The sequence below is a fragment of the Silurus meridionalis genome, chromosome 8 (assembly GCF_014805685.1).
Source record: "Silurus meridionalis isolate SWU-2019-XX chromosome 8, ASM1480568v1, whole genome shotgun sequence".
In the NCBI taxonomy this organism is placed as follows: domain Eukaryota; kingdom Metazoa; phylum Chordata; class Actinopteri; order Siluriformes; family Siluridae; genus Silurus; species Silurus meridionalis.
In genome coordinates this window covers 7762598-7786959 of record NC_060891.1, presented here as the reverse complement: position 1 = coordinate 7786959, position 24362 = coordinate 7762598, and the positions used below count along the sequence as shown (strand labels likewise).

At 34.1% G+C, this 24362-nt stretch overlaps 1 protein-coding gene across 1 annotated transcript in view; it reads right to left on the bottom strand.

The window, feature by feature from the left end:
* The window catches only part of prkd1 (protein kinase D1), a 43793-nt gene that overhangs the window by 4193 nt on the left and 15238 nt on the right, over positions 1–24362 (bottom strand). Inside the window, exons 2-17 of the mRNA XM_046856306.1 lie at positions 21180–21318; positions 17481–17612; positions 16335–16495; positions 15478–15501; positions 12409–12607; positions 11598–11675; positions 10719–10917; positions 10401–10524; positions 10092–10169; positions 8944–9223; positions 8048–8100; positions 6058–6130; positions 5738–5844; positions 4743–4904; positions 4498–4596; positions 3540–3807 (exon numbers count right to left, since the gene is read on the bottom strand). Of these exons, the coding sequence (XP_046712262.1) occupies positions 3540–3807; positions 4498–4596; positions 4743–4904; positions 5738–5844; positions 6058–6130; positions 8048–8100; positions 8944–9223; positions 10092–10169; positions 10401–10524; positions 10719–10917; positions 11598–11675; positions 12409–12607; positions 15478–15501; positions 16335–16495; positions 17481–17612; positions 21180–21318 (2176 nt within the window). The remainder of the gene's footprint in view (positions 1–3539; positions 3808–4497; positions 4597–4742; positions 4905–5737; positions 5845–6057; positions 6131–8047; positions 8101–8943; positions 9224–10091; positions 10170–10400; positions 10525–10718; positions 10918–11597; positions 11676–12408; positions 12608–15477; positions 15502–16334; positions 16496–17480; positions 17613–21179; positions 21319–24362) is intronic.

The window sequence follows — 24362 nt, the reverse complement described above, 5'->3', positions numbered from 1 at the left end:
ACCATATTCATATCGACACATCATATAAAACACTAATAATTTAATTAGTACTTAATTTTGTCAAATATCAACTGTCAAATGTCAAACCTTTGCTGAATAACATACACAAATAAAGTCTTCTATAACTAGTGTTTAGTGGTTTAGCAAAATTCTGTCATGTAGATAAATTATTTATGTAGACTTTATTTATTAATTATTTTATTCTAATGCCATGAAGAGAAACAGATAGCATTCTCACACATCCATACCCTCAAACACATAGCACACTGTCACTTTTTTGTAACAGTGTTATGTTTTCATTTCTGTGATGATTGTGACCAACATGTTCAATATTCAAACTTAGTCATCTAACAGGTAAATCTAAAATGAGCTACTGAAGTATGTTCTGTACTGTATTTGTCAGTATAATTTAAACTGATGCTGATGAATATTTGTTTGTAATTTCAGTGTACTTATTTCTCCCACAACCATATTACACTTAACTCTTTTGCGTTCAGACACAGCAGAAACAAAATATGACGGGTTTATATGGAACAAGATCCTATAACCATCATTATAATCTGATTTCAGAATTACCACAGAGACAAAGAATGACTAGCATACAGTCATGATAAAAAGAAAGTACACCCTCTTTGAATTCTATGGTTTTTACACATCAGCACATAATAACCATCTTGTCCATAGCAGGTTTTAGAATTAGCTTCCCGCAAACGCTAATGAACGACACAAGACATATTGAAAATACGAAGAAATAGAGAAACCATGTGTGAATTACTTAATAGACCTTATGATTCGATAGCTTGTAGCAATAGCTTGTATCTTTAGCAGCAATAACTACATATTATTCTGTATGACTTTACCAGACTCTCACATTGTGGAATAATTCTAGCTCACTCTTCTTTACATTGTTGTTTCAGTTGATTCAGGTTTGTGGGCATTTGTTAGTGCACAGCATTAGTTGCACAGCAGTTTTGTCCTAGATTTGTGCATGTGCTTAGAATCAATGCTGTGGATGGTTTCTCATCAAGGCCCAGGGATCCAAGAAATTACGGAGTAAGAACAGGAGCTTTGAGGATTTGGATTTGGAATGTAGTTAATGTCAACAGTCTGCTACACTGACACAAGACTACATATGATCATCATAACTGCACAACTCAACATTGTTTATCTGTAATAAATGGATATTCAGTGCCACCCAGATGAGGATGGGTTCCCTCTTGATCCTGGTTCCTCTCAAGGTTTCTTCTTTATGCCATATCAGGGAGTTTTTCCTTGCCACAGTCGCCATCGGGTCGCTCATTAGGGACAAACTTACACTAATAAAGAACAATATTATATATTCTTTATCACTACATTATCTGTGTTAAGCTGCTTTCAGACAATGTTCATTGTTAAAATATATACATTATACAAATAAAAATTAATTGAATTAAATTGAATGTCCTGCTGGATGACTCAATTTCGAGTTTTAGCTGTAAGTCAGATTTTGCCTCAAATTTGACTAGAACATTTTGGCATGCAGTGTTCACAGTCAACTCAGTGACAGGAAGGTGCCCAGATTCTATGGCTATAAAACAAGCACAATTCATCAAGCCCATATTTACCTATGATTTTTATTATATCCTGATGAGTAAAAGTATAGAATTCAAAGAGGGTGTACTTTCATTTTCACACGATTTAAGGTACAGTACATTAATTAGCATTGGATGACATTGAATGTGTAAATAATAAAATATCAAGCATTCAATTATCACCATGAAGTTCATTATATTCCTCTAAAACCACAAATGAATGTGCTTATTATGCCATATCAATTTGCACAACGTGTTTTTTATTAACTGAAAATTGAGGCATTTTACTTTTAAGTTTATTTAATATTGCAAAAATAACAATTTAGGTCATCAGATTCAATCAATTCTGGTTTTCAATAATGAAAAAAACAGGCCAGGGTTTTAAAAGGGTCCTTGGTCAGTTTGTGCACATGACTGCTTAGACAGGATTTTCCCTTACATAAGTTTCTTGTATTAAAAAAAAAAGAAAAAATCTGCTAAATAAAATAAATAAATGTAGAATTTCACCAGCTTCCCTGGTCAGTTTCTTATTCATTTACAGCATAAAGCACTGAGAGTATACATTAATGCAACCCAGGAAGCCAGGATTACATTGTTATTAATAATAAGAGATTTGTTCACTGATTCATCAGCGACTGTCCCTGCATAATTTCAAAAGTTAATTGCAATGACACCTGTAAAATTCTGTAGTGTGCAGTCATGATGTGTATAAATTATGATGTTAGATTATCTATGTAACACTTTAATAATGAAGTGGTAAGTGGTAGTGTGAATAGGCCTTGAGATTTGAATAACATTAATGTTTTTTTATTTTTTTTATTAGAGCTTTATGCAATTATTTTTACAAAAGTCAGACTTGTTGGAGTAATTCCCTTCTGGATTGTGGTGCTTGAGAATGGAAATTATTCTCTTTCCTTACATTCTCGCTATCTTGGCATCTACACACAAGGCTATGACAGATTTCATGATCATTTAAAGAACCAATAATGGTGGTCTTACCTGGATATAAGATATCTAAATAAGATATCTAAAATATCTTATTTGAGAAAACTCATCTAGCCATTTGAAGCAGGCCATAAGGCTACTGTTCATACTGTAGTTACTGAAGATTCAAAAAACAAAAATTTGGTATGTAACAATATTGTACAACACCACAAATAATGTGATAGGCTGATGTTAGAGAAAGTGCTCGAACAAAGTTTTATAGCTATTCGTCAAGACTGGATAATTACCTGACAGAAGAAAATTATTAAGTTATGCAGCTGACTTAGCTAGGCCATACCTTTTATCTTTTTATAAATTATTCACAGTTTATTTGTTTTATCTGTTGGCCAGGGCTACACATGCATATATTGAAAAATGAAAAATAGAAATACCTTATTATATGCTTTTCATATAGTCATAGCCATAGTACTGACTAAGGTAGATGAGTATATCTAAAGCTAGTATTAAGTGGGACCCAAGAACTGAACAAAAAAATTAAAGAGAAGAAGGCAGTAAAATAAGTGTCTCAACTTCTTCTACTACTATCACTACTAATATAGCTAATTAAAATTAGATGGTGTTAAATGGTGTGGCCAGGTGAAAACTAAAACAGTAACTATTGGACTGGGTAGATTAGGACAAATTTGGAATTTGGAAGCAGGCAGAAGCCTGTACACTTCTAGATTTAGGAAGTGACATTTATTGGCATTCATTTATTTATATACTTATATTCATATTAAATATGCATTTATGCTGGTTTCTAGGTGTGTACAAATGTAAATATGTTGATGCACACTTTACCATTTTTGTTATTGTTTAGCAGAAAAGTTGTCAAATACAGTAGAAAGTATCCACTTTTTGTGGGCAGCATTGTGTGAAAGCTGATGTACGCACAGTTTAATTTTACTGTGGTTGCCTGCCAATTGCATTTAAAAAAAATCATTCATAAGGACAAACTGGATCCAGGCCTGACTGTTAACATACCTTCAGAAGTCACCTTCTTCCATGGGTTGGGTGGGTACATGAAAGCAGCATTTTGTATCTGGTCATGAATATCCTCATCCTCATTGAATGGGAATGTTCCACTGAGGCTGACGTAGATGATAACGCCAACACTCCACATGTCAAGTGAGCGGTTGTAGCCCTTGTTCCTCAGCACCTCAGGTGCCAGGTAGGCTGGCGTGCCTACCACTGAGCGCCTGAAAGACTTCTCGCCAATGATCCGAGCAAACCCAAAATCACACAGTTTTACCTGTGAAAGAATGATAAGTGTTCACAGAGTGCTAGAAGCTTGATGCTGGAAGCAGACAACCCCTTTAACTTGACTGTGGTGCAACAAATAGCATCCATTATTTCTCCTCAACCCACCACAGACACTATAATGAGCAGTTGCCAGAGACTGTGCTAAACTCAAATAAAATTATCATGCAGTTAAAAGCAGTTACAGTACTACTCTCCTGCTGATTTTCCCCTTCACATTTCACACGCATAGAGGAAGGAATGCTGTTTGAAGGTCATCATAGGACCACTGCCACTGAGCTAAAATCATGGAAATTGCAAATGACAACTGATTTAGCTATTCTGTTTTTGTGTTTTTTGTGCTTCTTTTAAAAAAATATTTGTTGTAGATAAAGCAAAAGCAATTTGGTTTTGTATTCCTCTGAGATGTTTGCTGGTGCCCAAACACAGTGAGTCATTCGTTCTGCTCGAGTGCTTCCAGAGCAAGCTGCACACGCTAGACGGGTAAAACAATGAGGAGATAATTTAGCAGTCTTTCAAGGCAGATATGTTGGCACACGCTCTGTGTGCCAAACACAAAATAAACTGTAATTATCATTGCTTATTGTTATTCTTTTGCTTATGTAAAAGCAGATTAATTCATGTGTATTTTACAGTTATCTCTTTAGATTTTTGAATGGTTTTCTGTCAGCACACTACTCACTTGTGGAAAAGAGTCAGCAGATGCTAGTAAGACATTCTCAGGTTTAAGGTCACAGTGTACAATGTTCTTGAAGTGAAGATGGCGTAGCGCTACAAGTATCTGTCCAAAAAAATGTTGACTTTAGTGGAAAGCCTTTTATATACTCAGTGGTATAAGACTTACTTTACAACACAATGACAGGGCTGTTTGCTTGTGGATATGGTGTCTAATGCTGCATTATCTTCTTGTGTGGCTATGAGACCCACCTGTGTTACTAGAAACTTAGTGATGCGTTCTGGCAGCCTCCCTTTCTCACTAGACAGTATCATCTCAAGCATGTCACCATGGAGCTTCTCCATGACGACAAACACACGCTCTGGTGTCTCAAACATGCACTCCAGGTTCACCACTCCAGGGTGATGAAGGTTCTATAAAATAACAAAAATGTTTAGATATACAATAGAATATAAAATACCATCATATATAGTAGTTAAGCACAATCATACATTTAAGTATTGTTTATTTTTTTGTTTTGTGTGAGGTCTTTCTGCACTACAGCTGTGAGGCAGCAATCTTATCTGCTTTTCTGCCACCGTCATGCAATACTTAAACTTAACAGCCATAACATTAAAACCACCTGCCTAAATGTAGTTCCCCAACTATAAAAAGAAAAAAAAGGTTTGACCCCTCAAGGCATGGACTACATAGAACATTTGAAGGTGCTAAGGTATTTGAAGTGTGCCGCTACACAGCCTGATATGCCACAAACATCCTTCCTTGAAAACCTTTTGGTATGTACTAACCACTGCATACCAGAGACACCCATAATATATGCTGTTTTAGAGATGCTATGACTCCTATCCATTACACTTTGCCCTTGCCAACCTTGTTCAAATACGTACGCTTGGCCATTTTCTTCATGCTTCCAACACAACTACAATACAACTACAATACAACTATTGTTCACTACCTGCCTATTGCATCCCACTCTTAGACAGGTGCCACTGTACCCAGATAATTAATATTGTTCTCTTCACCTCTTGCTGGTTTCAATGTTATAGTTGATGGTGCACATTTACAGTTTACTCATTTGTTAGAAATTTTCTATCCAATGTGACCTGCAATCCTTGCTCATAGGCCTGTTATCTGAGCAACCATTTCCAAATTAATTTCATATACTGATATTATTCACAGGAGAATATGAATAATCATATGCTCAATTTATTTAAATGCTTATATATACAATTGTGTATTTATCTACCTGCAGGATGGCAACCTCATTGCGCAGCTGACTCTCTTGTTTAGTGGGAAAGCGCAGTTTGTCTATAATTTTGATTGCCATATCTCTCCCCGTTTTTCTGTGCTTTCCTGCAGTATACAAATTATAAGAACAAAACTATTTGGTTCAAATGTGGTTTTATGCATTATTGTTAAATAATTAATTGTATCCACATAAACATCAGAGATAAATCTTAAGGACATTGCTTTCATTTACAATGCACTGAAAACATTATGCATTGTTGTATGTCCTATCTTGTTATCAACAAACAGAATGCAACAGAGTAAATACAGTTTAATTACCACCATAAACAATGCCAAATTGCCCAGATCCAAGAACTTCATCAGGGAATATTTGATAAATTGTGCTAATGTCCTACAAGAGAAGGAAGCAAACATATAAACATGACTGTCCAATAAATTACATCCACACTTTCCATTCTGAACAAATGGTTTATTCCCTTGCTATGTCTAAACTGGTTTGTAAACTTTTCCCAGTTACAGTTTTTGAATTAAAAGTAAATTTGACTTGCATTAGACTGAAACTCTGCTAGAAAAGCATGGGTAACCATGGCAATCCCACGGCCACATGGATGATCAAAATAAATTTCAGCAAAGGTAGTGAGTGTTTATATTGCACTGAAACTCAAGGCTACAGCTATTGGCAAGCCAACAGTTTACTCCAGCACATAGAAATACAGTTCACAGAGAGAGAGCGTTTTAAAACATGACATTCATTCAACCCTTTTCATATTTTGCAGCATAAATTATATCTGCATTGGAGGACTGATAACTCAGGTTATTCCTTTATGCATAAATGATGCATATAGCTATATGACACATACTGTCCTTTGCTGTTCTGTAATTTATAACCTTATTCATTAGAACAATCCTGAAGTTTATATTATTGTACTGTTTATGTTCATGATGAGTATGGAATACAAAACTAATAAAAAAATCATTAATACCACATTCTCCTGAATCTGACAGTTGGACACAGAAATGCTGATGGAGACGTCTTCTGTTGATAATGAAAACAAATGCAATTATTATCCATAAGTTTTACATCCAGGCATGTGTTATTTTTAAAATAACACTTTAATACATATTTACAGTAAATGCTGCCTTATTCCTCTACCTTTATTTATTTAAATTGGCACTGTAAATAATTTTTCATTTTTAACTAGAAGTGTAAAATCAATCTATCAATTTATTATGTTTTTGCAAATGAATCTCAATTTTTTTCCCTATTGAATTTCATCTTCAAAAAATATTGCTCAATCCCTTTTAATAGTCAAATGAGAAAATGACTTAAGACATTTATGGAATGTAATATGTCTAATCAGAATCATTGTTTTTATAACTAGCATTTAAACACCATTAATAAAGAAGAAAATACTTATTCAGGTCCAATTAAAGTGATCTTTGTAAGTTTGCCAACATCATTTATAAGCTGTTCTACATTGTCCACCATGTTTTGTTCACCAACTTTCAAAACCAGGCCAAACATTTCTTGCTCCCTTTGTTCAGTGAAAATTACATTAATGTGGCATTCCACTGACCCATTATTTAATTATTTAGTTAAGGCCACTACAAACACATTATACGTCATACTTGATCTTAAGTTTAGACCCAATTCTCCATGCACATAGAATAAACTCAAGAGTACAATAGGCCCTTGTAAAGATATAATTGTGGAGCTAATTGTGTGTTATTAACAGCATAGTGCAATACATTATCTGAAATGTATTATATACAATTCCCATTCTGAACAAATGGTTTATTCCTTGCTATGTCTAAACTGGTTTGTAAACTTTTCCCAGTTACAGTTTTTGAATTAAAAGTAAATTTGACTTGCATTAGACTGAAACTCTGCTAGAAAAGCATGGGTAACCATGGCAATCCCACGGCCACATGGATGATCAAAATAAATTTCAGCAAAGGTAGTGAGTGTTTATATTGCACTGAAACTCAAGGCTACAGCTATTGGCAAGCCAACAGTTTACTCCAGCACATAGAAATACAGTTCACAGAGAGAGAGCGTTTTAAAACATGACATTCATTCAACCCTTTTCATATTTTGCAGCATAAATTATATCTGCATTGGAGGACTGATAACTCAGGTTATTCCTTTATGCATAAATGATGCATATAGCTATATGACACATACTGTCCTTTGCTGTTCTGTAATTTATAACCTTATTCATTAGAACAATCCTGAAGTTTATATTATTGTACTGTTTATGTTCATGATGAGTATGGAATACAAAACTAATAAAAAAATCATTAATACCACATTCTCCTGAATCTGACAGTTGGACACAGAAATGCTGATGGAGACGTCTTCTGTTGATAATGAAAACAAATGCAATTATTATCCATAAGTTTTACATCCAGGCATGTGTTATTTTTAAAATAACACTTTAATACATATTTACAGTAAATGCTGCCTTATTCCTCTACCTTTATTTATTTAAATTGGCACTGTAAATAATTTTTCATTTTTAACTAGAAGTGTAAAATCAATCTATCAATTTATTATGTTTTTGCAAATGAATCTCAATTTTTTTCCCTATTGAATTTCATCTTCAAAAAATATTGCTCAATCCCTTTTAATAGTCAAATGAGAAAATGACTTAAGACATTTATGGAATGTAATATGTCTAATCAGAATCATTGTTTTTATAACTAGCATTTAAACACCATTAATAAAGAAGAAAATACTTATTCAGGTCCAATTAAAGTGATCTTTGTAAGTTTGCCAACATCATTTATAAGCTGTTCTACATTGTCCACCATGTTTTGTTCACCAACTTTCAAAACCAGGCCAAACATTTCTTGCTCCCTTTGTTCAGTGAAAATTACATTAATGTGGCATTCCACTGACCCATTATTTAATTATTTAGTTAAGGCCACTACAAACACATTATACGTCATACTTGATCTTAAGTTTAGACCCAATTCTCCATGCACATAGAATAAACTCAAGAGTACAATAGGCCCTTGTAAAGATATAATTGTGGAGCTAATTGTGTGTTATTAACAGCATAGTGCAATACATTATCTGAAATGTATTATATACAATTCCCATTCGCACAGCAGGATTCTTAAAATTTAAATGAGTTGAAATGAAATAAAAAGGTTTTGTAATATATTAAGTCCAAATGCATTTCAGAGTAATGATCATACTGTGGTAGTTGTGTCGGCTGCTGTGAGCTGTGCCCTTCGAAATAACAGGCATGAGGGCATGCTGGATGGCCGTTTGCCACATGTGAGCCACATCCTGACCGGTTCCACTGATCAGTACACTGCCATGGAACAAAGAATAGTCTTCCTGAGACAGGTTTTCTCCTACATAATACACTAGAGTGGCGGTGGCAATCTCAAAGCAGTGAGGGTTGGCACCTTCGGGAAGCAAGCTGAAGTTCTGAGCAGGCTCCAGTGACAGAACCTCAGATAAGGGGATTTCCTGTAGAACAAAATGAAACATTGAACCAGAGACTGGAGAAGAGACATTGTGAAATACTGTAATATGAAATATCACATTGAATATACAGAAAAGCATCTACACTGAATTACTCGCACATTAATCTTTGTCATTAATAAAGTGACTTATTTTGTAATAAATGTCTGATATGACCTTTAAAAAAACTTTCTTGACACAGTGATCTAGTGCATTAGCCATTCCAGCTCTCATTCCTTCTCTTTAATGCTCAAACAAATTGCCTTCCAAGTGTCAACTTTCGTGTTCATATTACCTTCAAGTGCATCAAGATCATCTAATTACTTTTTATTTGTCTGTAGAAATAAGATATTTATGGATTATAATGTGTCTCCACATGATCCTGGTTTATTAACTAGCTATAAAACACCACTGGTAGATAATAAAAGAAATAATCTTAGCAAACTTGCTTTTTGCTTTGCTATCATCATTTGTAAGTTGCAATGGGCAACCATGTCACTGAAATGTCAATTTCCAGCATCTGTACTTAACCAAGCTAAACATTTATAGCTGCTTGTACATAGTACATTATGTATTGTCTATGTTAGCCTTGTTAGTTGCACAAAGATGAAACTGTTGACCTTTGTAATGTACAAAATTGTAAAAAGTTTTTATACTTATATTTATCAAATCAAAGTTTTTACATGTCACAGTTTAGTCTGTATTATTTTGTACAAACTATATAATAAAAAGCTAGTTTATATTATAGGCATGCATCCTTTAAAAAAACTTTTTCAACATCAATACAGCACTTCATATAGGAAAAACTAAATTACAGCACCAACCAACAATTCACCAACCGGACTCACTAAGCATAAGAAAATATTGTACTCACCTTATAGTATTTGCTCCCTGTATCATTCTGGAACAGTGTAATGCACTTGCTATCCAATCGCCAATAATGCCTCTTACGCTGGTGTAAATATAAACAGTGAAATGGCAAGGGTTTCACTACTGTAGAGTCAAATCATTTTTATCACCACATTTTCAAGCATAGTCGAGACATAACTAGAAAACTGTTCTTAACTATAAATACAAATATTTATTTAATGTATTAATCATATACAATAGTAGTAACAACCTCTTCTATTTGTGAATATCTAAGAGCTTACTACTTAAAGGCACTAAGGACCAGATTTCTCACCAATGTGTCCTTGCTGGTGAAGTGCACAAGCCATCCCTCCTTCAGGACATTGCTGTTTTTCCTCTTGATGTGCTTTACTGATTGGACCACTCGCATTAGAGGGATGTTGTTGCTGGTGCATGGACTTTAAAACACATTGACAAAAAGAATGTCCGTGCTTTGTGATCTTACTTGGTGAACTCAGCTTGACCTAATGTTCCTGCCACTAATCCCAACAGTTTGCATTAAATTTATTTATGTGGTGTTAAGAAGAGGCAATGAAGAAACTATAATGTTTAATGTATTGTTAGAGTATGTTTATGCTATGGATGAGATTACCTGATAATTCTATTAGGCTCATCATGATCTGGATCATGGAAATCTCCAAGTTCACAGTGGCCTACATCCAAAAGAACTGAAGAATCTGCAACCAGGGATTCATCTATGTCATCTATGATGGGACTGTTTCTGTCACTATCATGGTCATCACAGCCTTCTGCCATTAACATATCCAACTCAGCTCCAGGACTCAACAGGTCTAGAATCAGAAAAAGACAGGAGTGAAGAGAAGAGAAGAGAAGAGAAGAGAAGAGAAGAGAAGAGAAGAGAAGAGAAGAGAAGAGAAGAGAGGAGATAATAAAATAATAAAAAATAATGTTATTAACACCTGACACCTTTTATAGACTTGTTTCATAAATGTTAAATAAAATGTTTAAATTGCATCGTTACAGAAATCCTAACAACTTAATTTTAGGTAATTTACCTGCAACTATAAAAAAGATCTGACATTTTATATCTGTTGAATATCAAATGCTGTAAAAAGATCACAAATTAGATTTTTGTATCTTGTTACCTATTTCTATTACAATTAAAAATACAGAAACAAAAGATTTGTGTATATAGGAATTACATTATGTTTGTAAAATAAGCTGACATCCTTTATTGTATATTCTTATATTATTTTAATAATTTTCAACTGAATTTGTTTGCATTTAGTTGTGTATTGTTTTGTGACTATTAGAGACTTAATGTGTCTGTGCATTGTGCAAAAATGTTTCTTTTTACCAAATTTTCTGTTTTAAAAAGAACTTATTGTAAATAGAGCAAGGCAGCATTTTAACTCTAAAGTAAGATAAATATTTTTGTATTTGGTGTGAAAAAACAACGATGTTGATTGTGACATTAAGGAACATGTAGAGACTCTAAACTTATACTTGCCTCCATTCCTTGACACCTCTCCAAGACAGTTGTTAGGCACTTTAGGTGCACATCGTTTGTGGCAGTTGAATTTGCAATCTGTAACAGTGTGAGGGGGAAAAGGAGATGAGAAAATCATGGCAACGTGAGAGAGAGAAAGAGAGAGAGAGAGAGAGAGAGAGAGAGAGAGAGAGAGAGAGAGAGAGAGAGACCTGGCACTCTAAGATGAGCGTGTGTTGTGCTATTGGTTGACAGGCTGAGACCTTGCACATTGCCAAAGCACATTAAAGCTGTTTCTATCAGCTATCTGACAGCACTCTTTACTGCCTGACGCCCACTATGCCTTTATCAAAGCAGCATAGTTACTTATGTGGTCACCAAATCTTTTTATATATATAATTAAAGAATAATAAAATTAATAATTATTAATAGATAATTAAATAATTCTAATAGAATTCTCTCAAATTTATTATTTTATAATATATTATTTGAATAAACTTACTGAATTAATTTGTGCATGCATACATTACAAATGCATAAAGTACTACTTGAATATAAGAATTTTATGTAAATATTGTAGTCATTTTGTTTCATTACATATCATTCATTTACAATCCTTTAAATTTAAGCACTTAAATATTTACAATATCCGAAAAATAGAGTGCAGCATGTATACACTAACTAGTGTTTGGCTTGTAAACCCAACTGGCAAATGCAGCTCACCGGCAATGAATCATACTGAGACCTTTGAGGATGCAGACAAAGTGAGCAAACAACAGTTTGATTCCCCCAGCATGGCTCAGGTTTACACAAGTCAAGTGTGAGCGCATACCTTTGCACTGCAGGCCCTGGCGGAACAGGCCCTTGAGCAGCTTCTTACAATGCTGGCAGACAGTGGGGCGCGTGTAGGAGTGGATGACAAACGTGTGAGGCACCTTGACTTTGGACAGCAAGATCTTGTCCAGCTCTATCGGGCGCCCAATATATGACTGTGAGTTGGAGCGCCCTCTTCCACTGAATATGTCCTTCTGCTGCAGAGACGCAGAATAGAGGCAGTGCAGAAAATCATTTTGCAGAAAGTAGCATGTACTGCAAGTTCTCATGTTAGCTGTACTCACTTTCAGTGGGAGAGATCAGCAAGCATACTGCCAGGTTAATTCATTTTGGATCGAAGTGTTAATCGCACATGCATTTTTTTTTTTTTGCATGAACACAGCAAAGTTGCCTGTGTGAAATTACACCCAGAGCGTACACTGAAGACCAGTTTAGCACTCTAGGTGTTCATTTAACACTGGTGAGTTAGCTGTGCACAAGCTGTACTTTCGACATAAAAATGCTCCTTTTTCAAATGTTTCCTCACACACACACACACACACACACACACACACACACACACACACACACACACATTTTAGACAGCTGTCACCTCAAGTTGTATGCACGAGACTGCATTCTTGAAGAAGCAAACAAGAATATTAGTCAAGAAAAACAGGTTGAGAAGGACGGGCGGTAAATTTGCATTAAACTCAGAACAACAAGTTTCCAGCACCAAGCTGTTTTTAATGTGCCACTGATTGGCAGTGGTGCAGATGTCTTACCACCTGTTGAGAATAGGCCTGACATCACGCAGGTGTGCCAAATCAACTGCACACTACACTCTAAAGAAAGCAAGAGATCAATATCTTTCTTATCTTTGTGTTGTACATTTGGATGGTGGATTTAAGTAACCTAATGTCACTAAGATGATCTTACAATAAGTATTAATCTTAAATAACTTAAAGCTGTTAAAACTTACATTTTAAACAATTTAAACTCTTAATACTAACACATGCAACATACAGGTGATAATTTTTTTTTTTTTAAACAACTAATACTGAATGTTAACAGTTAATATTTTTACTATTCTTTACTGATGCTATAGGATCAAATGCTTTAAAAAAAAAACTATACAACAACCATATATACATCTAGTTAATTTAGTAGTTTACTAGGGAGCTGTTTATTATGATTTTCCTCAGCTTTTTTGGCTGCTAACAGCATCTCTGCTGATTTGTCTGACAGCTCTAGTTTATTCTGGTGCACGGCATTCATGCTTTCACATACACAAAACTGTCATGGCTAAAAAAGTGAATGACCTAAGTAAGATCAACAAAACATAAGCAAACAGCCATCTACACGTCCAAACTTAAGCCAGCTGATCTCAATGTTTACTCAGATCTCCAGACTAGCAAACTAGTAAAATAAATCTTTATTTAAACTTCGTAAATTGTTAGACTCGTTATTAAAATTTACATTTTTGCCTATTTACTGGTGGCTTTTCATTTTCAACACAATATATATATATATATATATATATATATATATATATATATATATATATATATATACACTATTTATTACAAAGTTATTTAAATTATAAATCTGTTTTACTGGTCAGTTAAATAATGTATATATATATATATAGCACTGAAGTAAATGACAAGATATGATAATGATTTAACTTTTTAATGAAAAAAAAAAACTTGCAGTACTCACATAAAGAGTTTTTATATTATTGCATTTAATACTGAAATAATTGTTACATTTATAATAAGGATAATCTTGCACTTTATTTCAAATAGAATTAACAAGTAAATATCAGAGAATCATTTTTGTTATATTTATTTTCTTTTGCATTTCTGGTCTGAGGATTACTGAAATACTACAATGAACAGAAATGCACATGTACATACAATTTTCATGTACAATGCACAATGACAGTCATTAAGTATTCCCCTTCAGAAATACTTCCAGGTTGTACAACAACAAAACATTTAAAACTACAAAAAATAACTTTTCATTTTTGCCTCATTGCCGTGAAATCTCTAATCCAACAGAGACGATCTGGCTAATCAAGTAGACTGTGCAGATGTGTTGGATCAGGGATAGAATTAAATTCTAAATATAGGAAAGTATATCTCAAGAAACAGGCTAAGTGATCAGTGCTCTAATATGTGATCTGTGAGGTAAATTGGGCACAGTCAGCAGATGTTGCTTTTTTGCAGTCAACAGTTGATTAACAGTTTCCTTTAAACAAACTCAAGTGTGTATCACAGCATTTCTAGTGTCAGGATAAAATGTCTCAACCTTTGGGAATGGGGGATTTGAAGCCTGCCATATGATGGTTGCAATCAAATGAAAGAACACCTTTAAGAAAAAAATAAAGCACAGCAGAATATGCTGTTATAGGATATCTGTCTGTAAAGCATAGCAATGATTAATTTCCAATAACAGCCAATAGTAAAGTGTTTTATTCCACTAATACAGTGGTAATTTGCAAACTATAAGGTTTTTAATTTAACCTCAATAATTGTGAAGCAATTCAATATCTGTTACTGCTTATAAGCAATAAGCAATAAGTAAGACTAATATTTTTATTTAAAAAATCCCTAATCAATGTCTTCTTTCTTCTTTCTCTTGAAGTAAATAAGATTTTTTTTCGAAACTGCAAAGCCTTCAGTCCAGAAGACTTCCCCATGTCAAGAAGTCACTGGAGTCTGATTCCAAAAAATCAGAGTTTATATAAAAATTTCACTCCTAAACTTTTAACCCCTTCTCAGATTTAAGAATTCAACAGAGCTGTACTAAAATATTTTTTTAAAAATGATCATCTTCTATAACTTCATATATTGTTTCATTTGATTAAACAGTTATCAGTGATGGTTGAGACAGTTACTTCATAACTACTTTAGATCCTCTGAAGGCATTATATTCTATCACATCACAGAATGGGAAGGGAAGCCGATATTCACCTTTATATAAAGAAAACATGAGACAAAAGATGTATGTATAAAAGAATAACCCTTGAAAGTATGGGGCTGTTTTTAGATAATATTAGTGAAAGATTCGTTTCAGAACTTACCTCAATGCTGGGACTGAGAGGAGACTGGAAAAAAAATTACACAAAATTGTTATTGTTATTATTAAACACCAAAATATTTTAAGCTATTTAAACCTCATGTTAAGTTTAAACAAATAGACTTGGGATCAATGAAAGACAATTGTACAATTCTTTTAAAAGATTTATATTCACACTTCACACCGCACAAACTTTCCATTATTAATTAGTTTTTATATCAATCCTATCAATAGTGTTTATTAACTTTAATGTTAAACTTTTTTTTATAACATCTGGTCAAATCTATACAAACTTGAACAGCCATTCTTCTTTGCACAAGGTAGGTCAATAGTCTCAAATTCTCTTCTTACACTTTCACATGAACTATTTAAATAGAATGAAGTAAAAGATCAGGCTGATGTGAGCTACATAACCTTTTTTCAATTTCAAGTCAAGGCAAGAATGCTAAAACTGCCAACTTTTACTCAAATATAACTTTAATTTAGTGGAGTTTTCCAAATAACCTCAATGAGGTATAATTTTCTGCAATTTTCTTTACCCAAGTATTGAATATTCTAAATCATTTAATATAAATAAAGAAAAGCCTTGATTTTTTAATTGCAGCAAACTAAAAGCCTAATAGAAATTCCATTTAATATTAAACATGTTTATGCACTTTAATATTATAATACTAATTCAAACCAATATGCTTTAGGAAAAAGGCATTGTAAATACTAGAGAAAAACATCATTGTACAATTTATTTTGCTTATTCATCTTATTTTTTTTTTACCTCTTGAACTCATCAAAGATCAAATCACTTGTGATACTAAACATGACAACAATAAACAGTGTTAATATAGACTAAAGTGTGCAACGTACTAGTAAAGCTTCATCAGAGGGGCTGGGGGAAGGTTCAGCAGAAATTGAACGAGTGGTGGTCAGGCCGGTCAGGGACACATTTGACAGCCGGCGTTTTCGAATACCACTGCAATTGTTTGGAATCTTGAAAGCACAGCGCTTGTGGTAATTCAGCCCACAACCTTTTATCGAAAATACAATGATAATAAAGAGAACACATAAATGGGCTGACTATATATTTCCTTGTGAAACATTACAAAAAAGTTGTGCATGTAATTTGTTAAAACAGGTTTAATTCTGTATTGATAATTTTTGTATTTATTACTAATGTTGTTAAAAAAAATAAGACCCAACTAATGTTATTTCAAATTACAAATTAGTCAGGATGTTTTTATTAGGCTTCAGCTCTAATAGCAGTCCTTGATTAAGTTATATTTGTTTTTGTAGAAACCGTTATGTGCGCATCTTATACAATTTTACAACATTTGTTACAAGATAACATAAAAAATAAAAGGAAAATTGCACAACTCTTTAAATGAAGAAAAAAAATGCACATTAGATTTGTATATACATTTATAAAGATATATGTAGATTATACAAAATGGTTGTCTAAAGTCCAGTACTATTGGCCAACACATTGCAATTGTTTCTTTCACCTGACGGTGGCAGCAGTCTGTGTTAACATAATTAGCTATGGCCAGGAGCCAAGAATCAAATTTTTTTCACCTGCAGAAAAATAAACTAAATATTTAGTGATAGCAAGAGACAAACTATACAAACTTAAGAGTGAGAAGAAAACAAGAATATTTTTTTTATAGCAAATGCATGTGTGAGACTCCTGCAATAACTGCAGAGATTTAAGGAATTAAATATAATTAAATATAGACAATGAAAAAATATTTAGAAGATATAAGCACAGGAAATCTAAACTAATAACTATATCCTGGCAAAAGCAGTACAAAACAGTTTAACAAAACAGTTAATCATTAACCAACCTAATCAACCAAACAAAAGATTAGCAAATAATCATTAAAGACTATTTAATTTGACAATTTAAGATTATTTTAGTTTGTCTAATTACTTTTGGTCTCTTGAATAGATTGAACACATATAATCTGCCCTTCTTCTAAAAAAAAATGTCTATATGCCTTGTGGAGATATGATTACCTTCACACTTCAGTCCCTGCCTGACCAGACCCCATAACATCTCTCCACAGTGGTCACAGAAGGCAGGAGCCCGGTATGAGTGGACGAACAAAGTGTGAGGTCTGATCTGGAAGTCCTCTACTGTAGCTGAAGCTTTAATTTGTTCAAAAAAGATATTTGTTACATATTATATGAAGATTAAACAATATTTAGACAAAAAAAGATTAGATCCACATTAATTGTGCATTTATTTGTAGATTTTTTTATCAAATGTATATAATGTTACAAAAAGTTTGATAAATATTAATCATTTTAAATTCACAAAAACCCTCACTGTCACTGTAATAAACTGCAAAGACTTCTTTCTTTCACTACTTGCCTATCACATCATTTGGACTTTGAACTTCATGGGGGAATTTAGCTCTCAAAATCCCTGCCATTATGAATCAACATGTCATAAGTTTTCAAAAGAAAAAAGGCAAACAAATGGTGCAGAGGGAGATATTTTTATTCGATAGTGTCTCCTCTCCCGGGGCTTCCCTCTGGGGAGGTGTGCCTCCGGAGGTGCAGATGGACTAGAGTCCTGGCCAAAGCCGTTGTGTCAGAGGGTGGACTGGCACGGTCCTTTCTCGGCAGGCTGGCCCTCTTCTCCTTACATGAGCAGAGAGTGTGTCTGTCAGGGTTAATGGGCTGGAGATTAGTGGCTCCCCAAGAGGGGCTGATGGTCAGCAACAAATTAATTAAGGGTTTGATTTAAGCCATCTGAATGCTGTGAAAGATCGCAGAGAAGCCAATTCAAAGCTCCATGGCACTGACTTCCCTTCTGAAAATGCTTCAGGCAATCTTTTAATAATAGACTGCTGAAATTGAGATGGAAAATTTCTCTCTTTCAACATTCTGCATGTATGCAACTTACAATACAAACAGTACCTTTTAGCAAAGTACAAGATGATTGTTGACTTTCTACTGGTGAAATAATTCAAATAATAGAAAGGATAAAAAATATTGTGGCCTAAGTATTGCAAGTTCTTTCTTACCACATTATCTGTGTAAAGCTGCTTTGAGACAATGTCCATTGTTATACAAATATATATAATAAATTGTACAATTGTACCACTATACAAATAAAAATAAATTGAATTGAAGTTCTCTTTGTAACTCTTTTATTATGCTGAACATAAATTTCCATTTCTATATTGCTGAAGTCAGACATAAAACATTCACATACAATAACCTATAAAGATATGTATAATATTTATATTCTCAAATGATGCTATGAAAGAGACGGGTGGAGTGTTTTGATTGGCTCTTGTTGGCTGCATGTCGGCGAACCAATAGCAACCGAGTGGGAAACCCAGCGGGAGGACTGCTTGTTGGAGCATGTGCCCTTAGCTTCCTCTCCAACATGGCTTCCCCGCAGCATGCTCAAGTAGAATACATTCTGATTAGCCATTCTCTGGCTAAATTGCCTCAATTCATTCAAATTATTGTTTTGCCTTTTGTTTAAAGGCCAAGATATGTTTGCAAGTTTGAAATACCTGTAAACTGTCATTAAATGCTTCAGGGAAATGAGGGTGGCACAAAAAATCCACCCTGTGCTGCTGAGTTAAGGTAAGTAAAGACTTGTGTATGTGTGTCTGTGTGTGCCCATATTAACATGTAAATTTTTTCTAAATATTTTCAAGATAATCATTATATGTAATAGTAGTTTAAATATTTTGCATAAAAATAAAGTGTATTTTATTCTTGGTCTAGTTTATGATGCCTGAGAAGACATACAGTTCCCTTTAATTGTTAATGGAGCAGTGAACTACTGTTTTTCCCTCTGTTTCAAAGTTTCAAAGTCATTCCCAGCCTTTCTTAATTTCTTTTTCTGTATGGTTTTGTGCTTTTGACATGACATTGAGTTGAACTTGTGTATTGTAATTTTTGATGAGTTCACAAGTTTTTCACGATGAATTAAATTTGAGACTATTTATTATTCAAGAGCTGATATTTTCATTGCAGGCTGCATGTATTAATCACGTTGAGAGATTTATTAAGGGTTATCATATGCATGGAGCAGATGTGTATTGACAAATTCACTAGAGCAAAAAGCATTTTCACCCAATCTGTGATTTAGATACAGGCTATGATTTAAAATGTTTTCTCTTCATTCTTCTTGTTCTGTCAATGTCAATAAAAAATGATAAAGATAATTTCTTATGAGAAAAATATATATTTGTTGAAACTGTACTTTTATTGAATTTAGGTTTCATTGAATAAAGTGGCTTGGGAGAAAATTAATACTGGCATATTCAAGAGTGAGAAAAATATTGTTTGATATGTTTGAAGGATAGACGAAAAATCTCTCACTGTTTAACAATTAGGATAATTAGTGATACACTGAAAATGAAATTCACGAAAGAGGGGAAAGATGGCAGATTGTTTCCTTTAATGGTGACATTGTATGGATTATATATAATTTTTATTTACACGATACTGACAAATGTCATTATCTTCAATCCAGGTAGCATAAAATGCTAATCTAGCAATGCAACAAAACATATGTCAAATAGAATTACATTATTTAATGTGGGATTTGGCATTTGCTGCAAAATGCCTTTATACCTAATTGGTACAGATTAGTAATGCCAGAAAATTTTGTGATGTATGAAATAAACATACTGTTTAGTAATGTCAAACATATAATAAAATAATTAACAATTTATCTTTATTTAATGCAATTGTACACTGAGCACATTCCTGTATCAGTGCAAAAGTATATGACTGGAAATCCGTTACCATTTTAAGTTTAACCTGATGCAACTTTTACACTGCTTGTTTGAAAAATTATACCCTCTGAGGAAGTGTGACAAGACAATCATTATTAATGATTCAGGCTGACTTAGCCCTCTCAAGAGGAAGTCATAATTAATAACTGCTGTTGTACCTGTTATTTTACAGCAAGATTACCTGCTCACTGTGCTGTTGAGTAGCATCACTCAACAATCCCAAAGCCTTGTCTTTGACATTGTGTGCATCTGGTCATGTTAATCACATGATTTTCTTTCCAAACCATCAAACCCATACACACACACACACACACACACACACACACACACACACACACAAACACACATAAACAGACATAAACAAGCTGGGGGAAGGGGTGAGGTGTCAGGCCTTCTTTATCTCCTTACATCAGACTATATCTATTCAATTGCCTGTCATAGCCCAAAGGAGAGCAGAAGTAGGTAAAGAGAGAAAAAAGGCCTTCCAAGCATTTGTAGAAACACTTTAGCAGTGTCAAACGTGATACCTCCAGAGCTTCCCCCTCCTGGGTGACAGAGCTCCGGCTTCACACTGCATGCAGCAACCAAACTTGGATTATCCTCAAGTTTTTTCACACACCAAAAAGAAGGGGTGACAAAAATAACTAAATGAGTCTAGTGTTGTCGCATGGAACCTCAATGACTGACAACTTGCAAAAATGGTCAAAGTATATTCTGTGATTTTGTTTTTGGTACATGTGTTTGTAAGCAACTCCAATACTGTTAGATAGACAAATGTCAAACTTCAACAGCAAAGCTAAAATATAAGTAAATCATATCTTAATTTCTTCAACATTCAGTTTGATTCTTATGTCAATAAAAAGACCTGAGCAACTCTTTGGAACATATTGAAATGTCTTCAATGCTGTTAAAAATGAACTCTAAAAAACTGAATACTTAATCTTACCTGAGAGCACTACCTCCACCAGATCTCCCTCCATGATGTCAGCGGCACACTTGACCAGCTGCAGGATATTGTCAGAAGTTGGGTCATGACGAAAAAGTAGGATCTTGTCATACATCCCATAGAAGCCACACTCTGGAAACTACAAGTTTAAGTAGGTTAATTAATGTTATCCCAAATTTTTTCCATACCTTTTTGTCACATTTTTTATTTCATATTCTCTCTATGTTACAACAAAGTTGTCAATTGCTTTATTAACAAAATCTACCAATAACCCCTGCATTTATAGTATAGTAGCAAAATAGTGTCAAAACTAGAGTAAGGTATGCATGGTTCTGTTATATGTCATAATATATGAAGAATCTGCTGCTGTTTTGTATTCATACATGCAGTTTCCACTCTCACAGCTTCAGCTAAAATTATTATATAACCATACTATAAAGTATTCCAAAGTATTTCTACAAACCAAAAAATATCTAACTTTCATACACAAAACACATAGCCCCACCTTTAGCTTCTTTATTTCTTTCTTTTTTTTTTTTCTACATTTCCTAAACAGTTTTACAAACAACAGTCTCGCAATCAATTCAATGTCAAAGAAGAGAGCAACATATTGACTGACCCATGTAGGCTGCTGAGGAAACGACCTGCTAGCCTCGTTCTCTATTGATCACTGCTGGGCTGAGTTACAGCCGCACGGCATGGAGCGCCTGTTCAAAGCTGCACCATTCACAAAGGAAACTCCTACTGGGCCAATTATTGTCTCTATTTACATACTGAAAACCAAGGAAACTGGTATTTGCACAATAATTAATCTGCAGGACATTTATGCAACTCGTGCCAATGATTATTTTGACTCAGTTTAAAAAAATACTGCTAACACATAAGACAATAAAATGTAACGTATCAGCTGTACATGTCATTTTCTACAAAAGGTGCATGAATGGTGGTAAATTTTTTCACTGGGTTCAATTAAGTGATCAACCTTTTAACAATGCATTATATACAAAACCTGCTATCCAAAGTTGACCTATGCTGTACTATAAACAAAAAAATATATACAGTATATAATAATATATAGTGATCAACTGACAAATATTTCAGACAGTAACTTATCATTCTTAAGCCACATTCTTAAGGTATATTGTAGTTGTTAGAAATGTGCTGTAGTGCCCTGTGTTTACGTACTATAGCATTCTGGTGTCACCTGTGCAGAAGCTGTGGTTAACAGCATTAAAGTGTACAATACATGGTGTCAAGGCAAGAAAACAGATTCAGTCAATACAAAACACAGATCCTATACTATTGGTGCTGATGTGTTACGGGTGATCTATTAATGCAGTTTTATATGATTAAATCCAGACTGCAGATCAGTGAGGGCATGTGTGGGTTTATATTTTTCATTTTGCTCATTCTAATGAGTTTGGTACAGTAAGACACACTGAGGAGAGTGAACATTCTGAGGTCGCCATGACAGCAGCCTCACTGTAGCAGCACTGGTTGTCATGGTAGCAAAAGCCCAAGGCTCTTTCCTGATTGAGCACTATTCATTTATTGGAGACAAATGGATGTGCATGTACCAAGCCATCAAAGTCAGAGCGACACCCACCAATCCTCATCATTAACCCCTTGGGAGATGCCTAGCTCTAAGCTCAGGAATATTCTATAAGTCCATGTTATGGCCTCTTAGGGTGTTTCACAGTGTTTCAATGAATGCTGCATCTTCAGGGCTGTCATTTTCAACCCTCTTCCTCCCTTTCATTTTCTTCTGCTGTTTTTGTGGATGACAGAGTAGGACTGTAAGCGAGGGACATCAATTTGGACGTTGTCTTCCCTTTAAACAGTAGGTTGTTGAAGCTGGCTGTCAAGGTGGAGCAAGGCTGAAACAGGCAGGTGGGCCAATGCAGAGGCGGGCCAGAGAGAGAAGCAGATATAGACAGAGGGAAAGAGAGTGAGAGCAAAGCACACTCTGAATGCAGCTGGGAAGGGTGAATCATCCATTCTACTTCGACTGCCTAGCCTCTCTTAACCCACCCCAGACATTTTCCATGTGCAGACTTATATATACTTAGCAACATTTTCTCAATATACCACAATGTACATTTTATACACCTATTTTCAAAATCTATTTTCTCAAAATCAGCATGCTCGTATCCACTCCTGGGTCTTCATGTCCATTTACTTTCATCTGTAATAAGTGATCATGAAAATTGTATAAATCTTTCAAGAAATAACTTTAAAAACAAAGCAAATGTTAGATTTTTAGGTTAGATTTTTTTCAAATTACAATATGAAATTTCATAAGGAGCAGTGAAGACAGTATTTAGATAAATTTCCCTTATTAATAGTAATTATTTTTGTCTCATTTCTGTCCACGAAAGAAACTTACAATGTTATCATAATTTACCAAAATAAACATTACATTTCTTTTAATTGTATGATGTCCTCTGTGTTATATTTTTGTCTAATCAATAGCCAACATCTTTGTTCAATTGTATGTTGTATATGTGAACAAATGAACATCATCTACATTTGCAATTTATGCTTATGAATTTTCAACTCAATTAAGTTTTTTTGGATAGTGCTCTTAAAAATAGACATAGTCATAAAGCACCTACCCATAAAATACAATTATATTTAAGTTGTTTAACTGTGTGAGCTAACTGTCAAAATGATTTTATTATTAATTATTGAGAAGAAAACATAAATATAAATCTTTTCTAACACCAGGTGGTTATGCATAGCTGGTATAAGTCAGTTAAATAGAAGGTTTTCCTTTTTTGCTACTAACTACTACATACAAAGGACTCCCTTCTAGATCACCATTTTAAAGACCCTCTTTAACAATTATGTCACACTAACTCTGGTGTGTAAAATTAATCTCACAAATCTGTATATCTGTCCAGTTCTTCCTGCTTCTATAATAAATGTTATTAACTCCACCTGTCAGTGGTATTAATGTTTTAGCTGATCTGTGTATACATACAACCCACAGCTCGTAATCTGAGAAAGAAATCTGTGGCATGTCACACGTCATGTATTACCTGCAGATGAACAAAACATGAAGTGCTAGCCAGACTTATGCTGATGTTACCCAGACAAAGGATCTGGGCCAAAACAGACCTACATTTTTCATTTCCAGGTCATCAAATCGTCATGATAATTTTGAAAGTATAAACAATCATC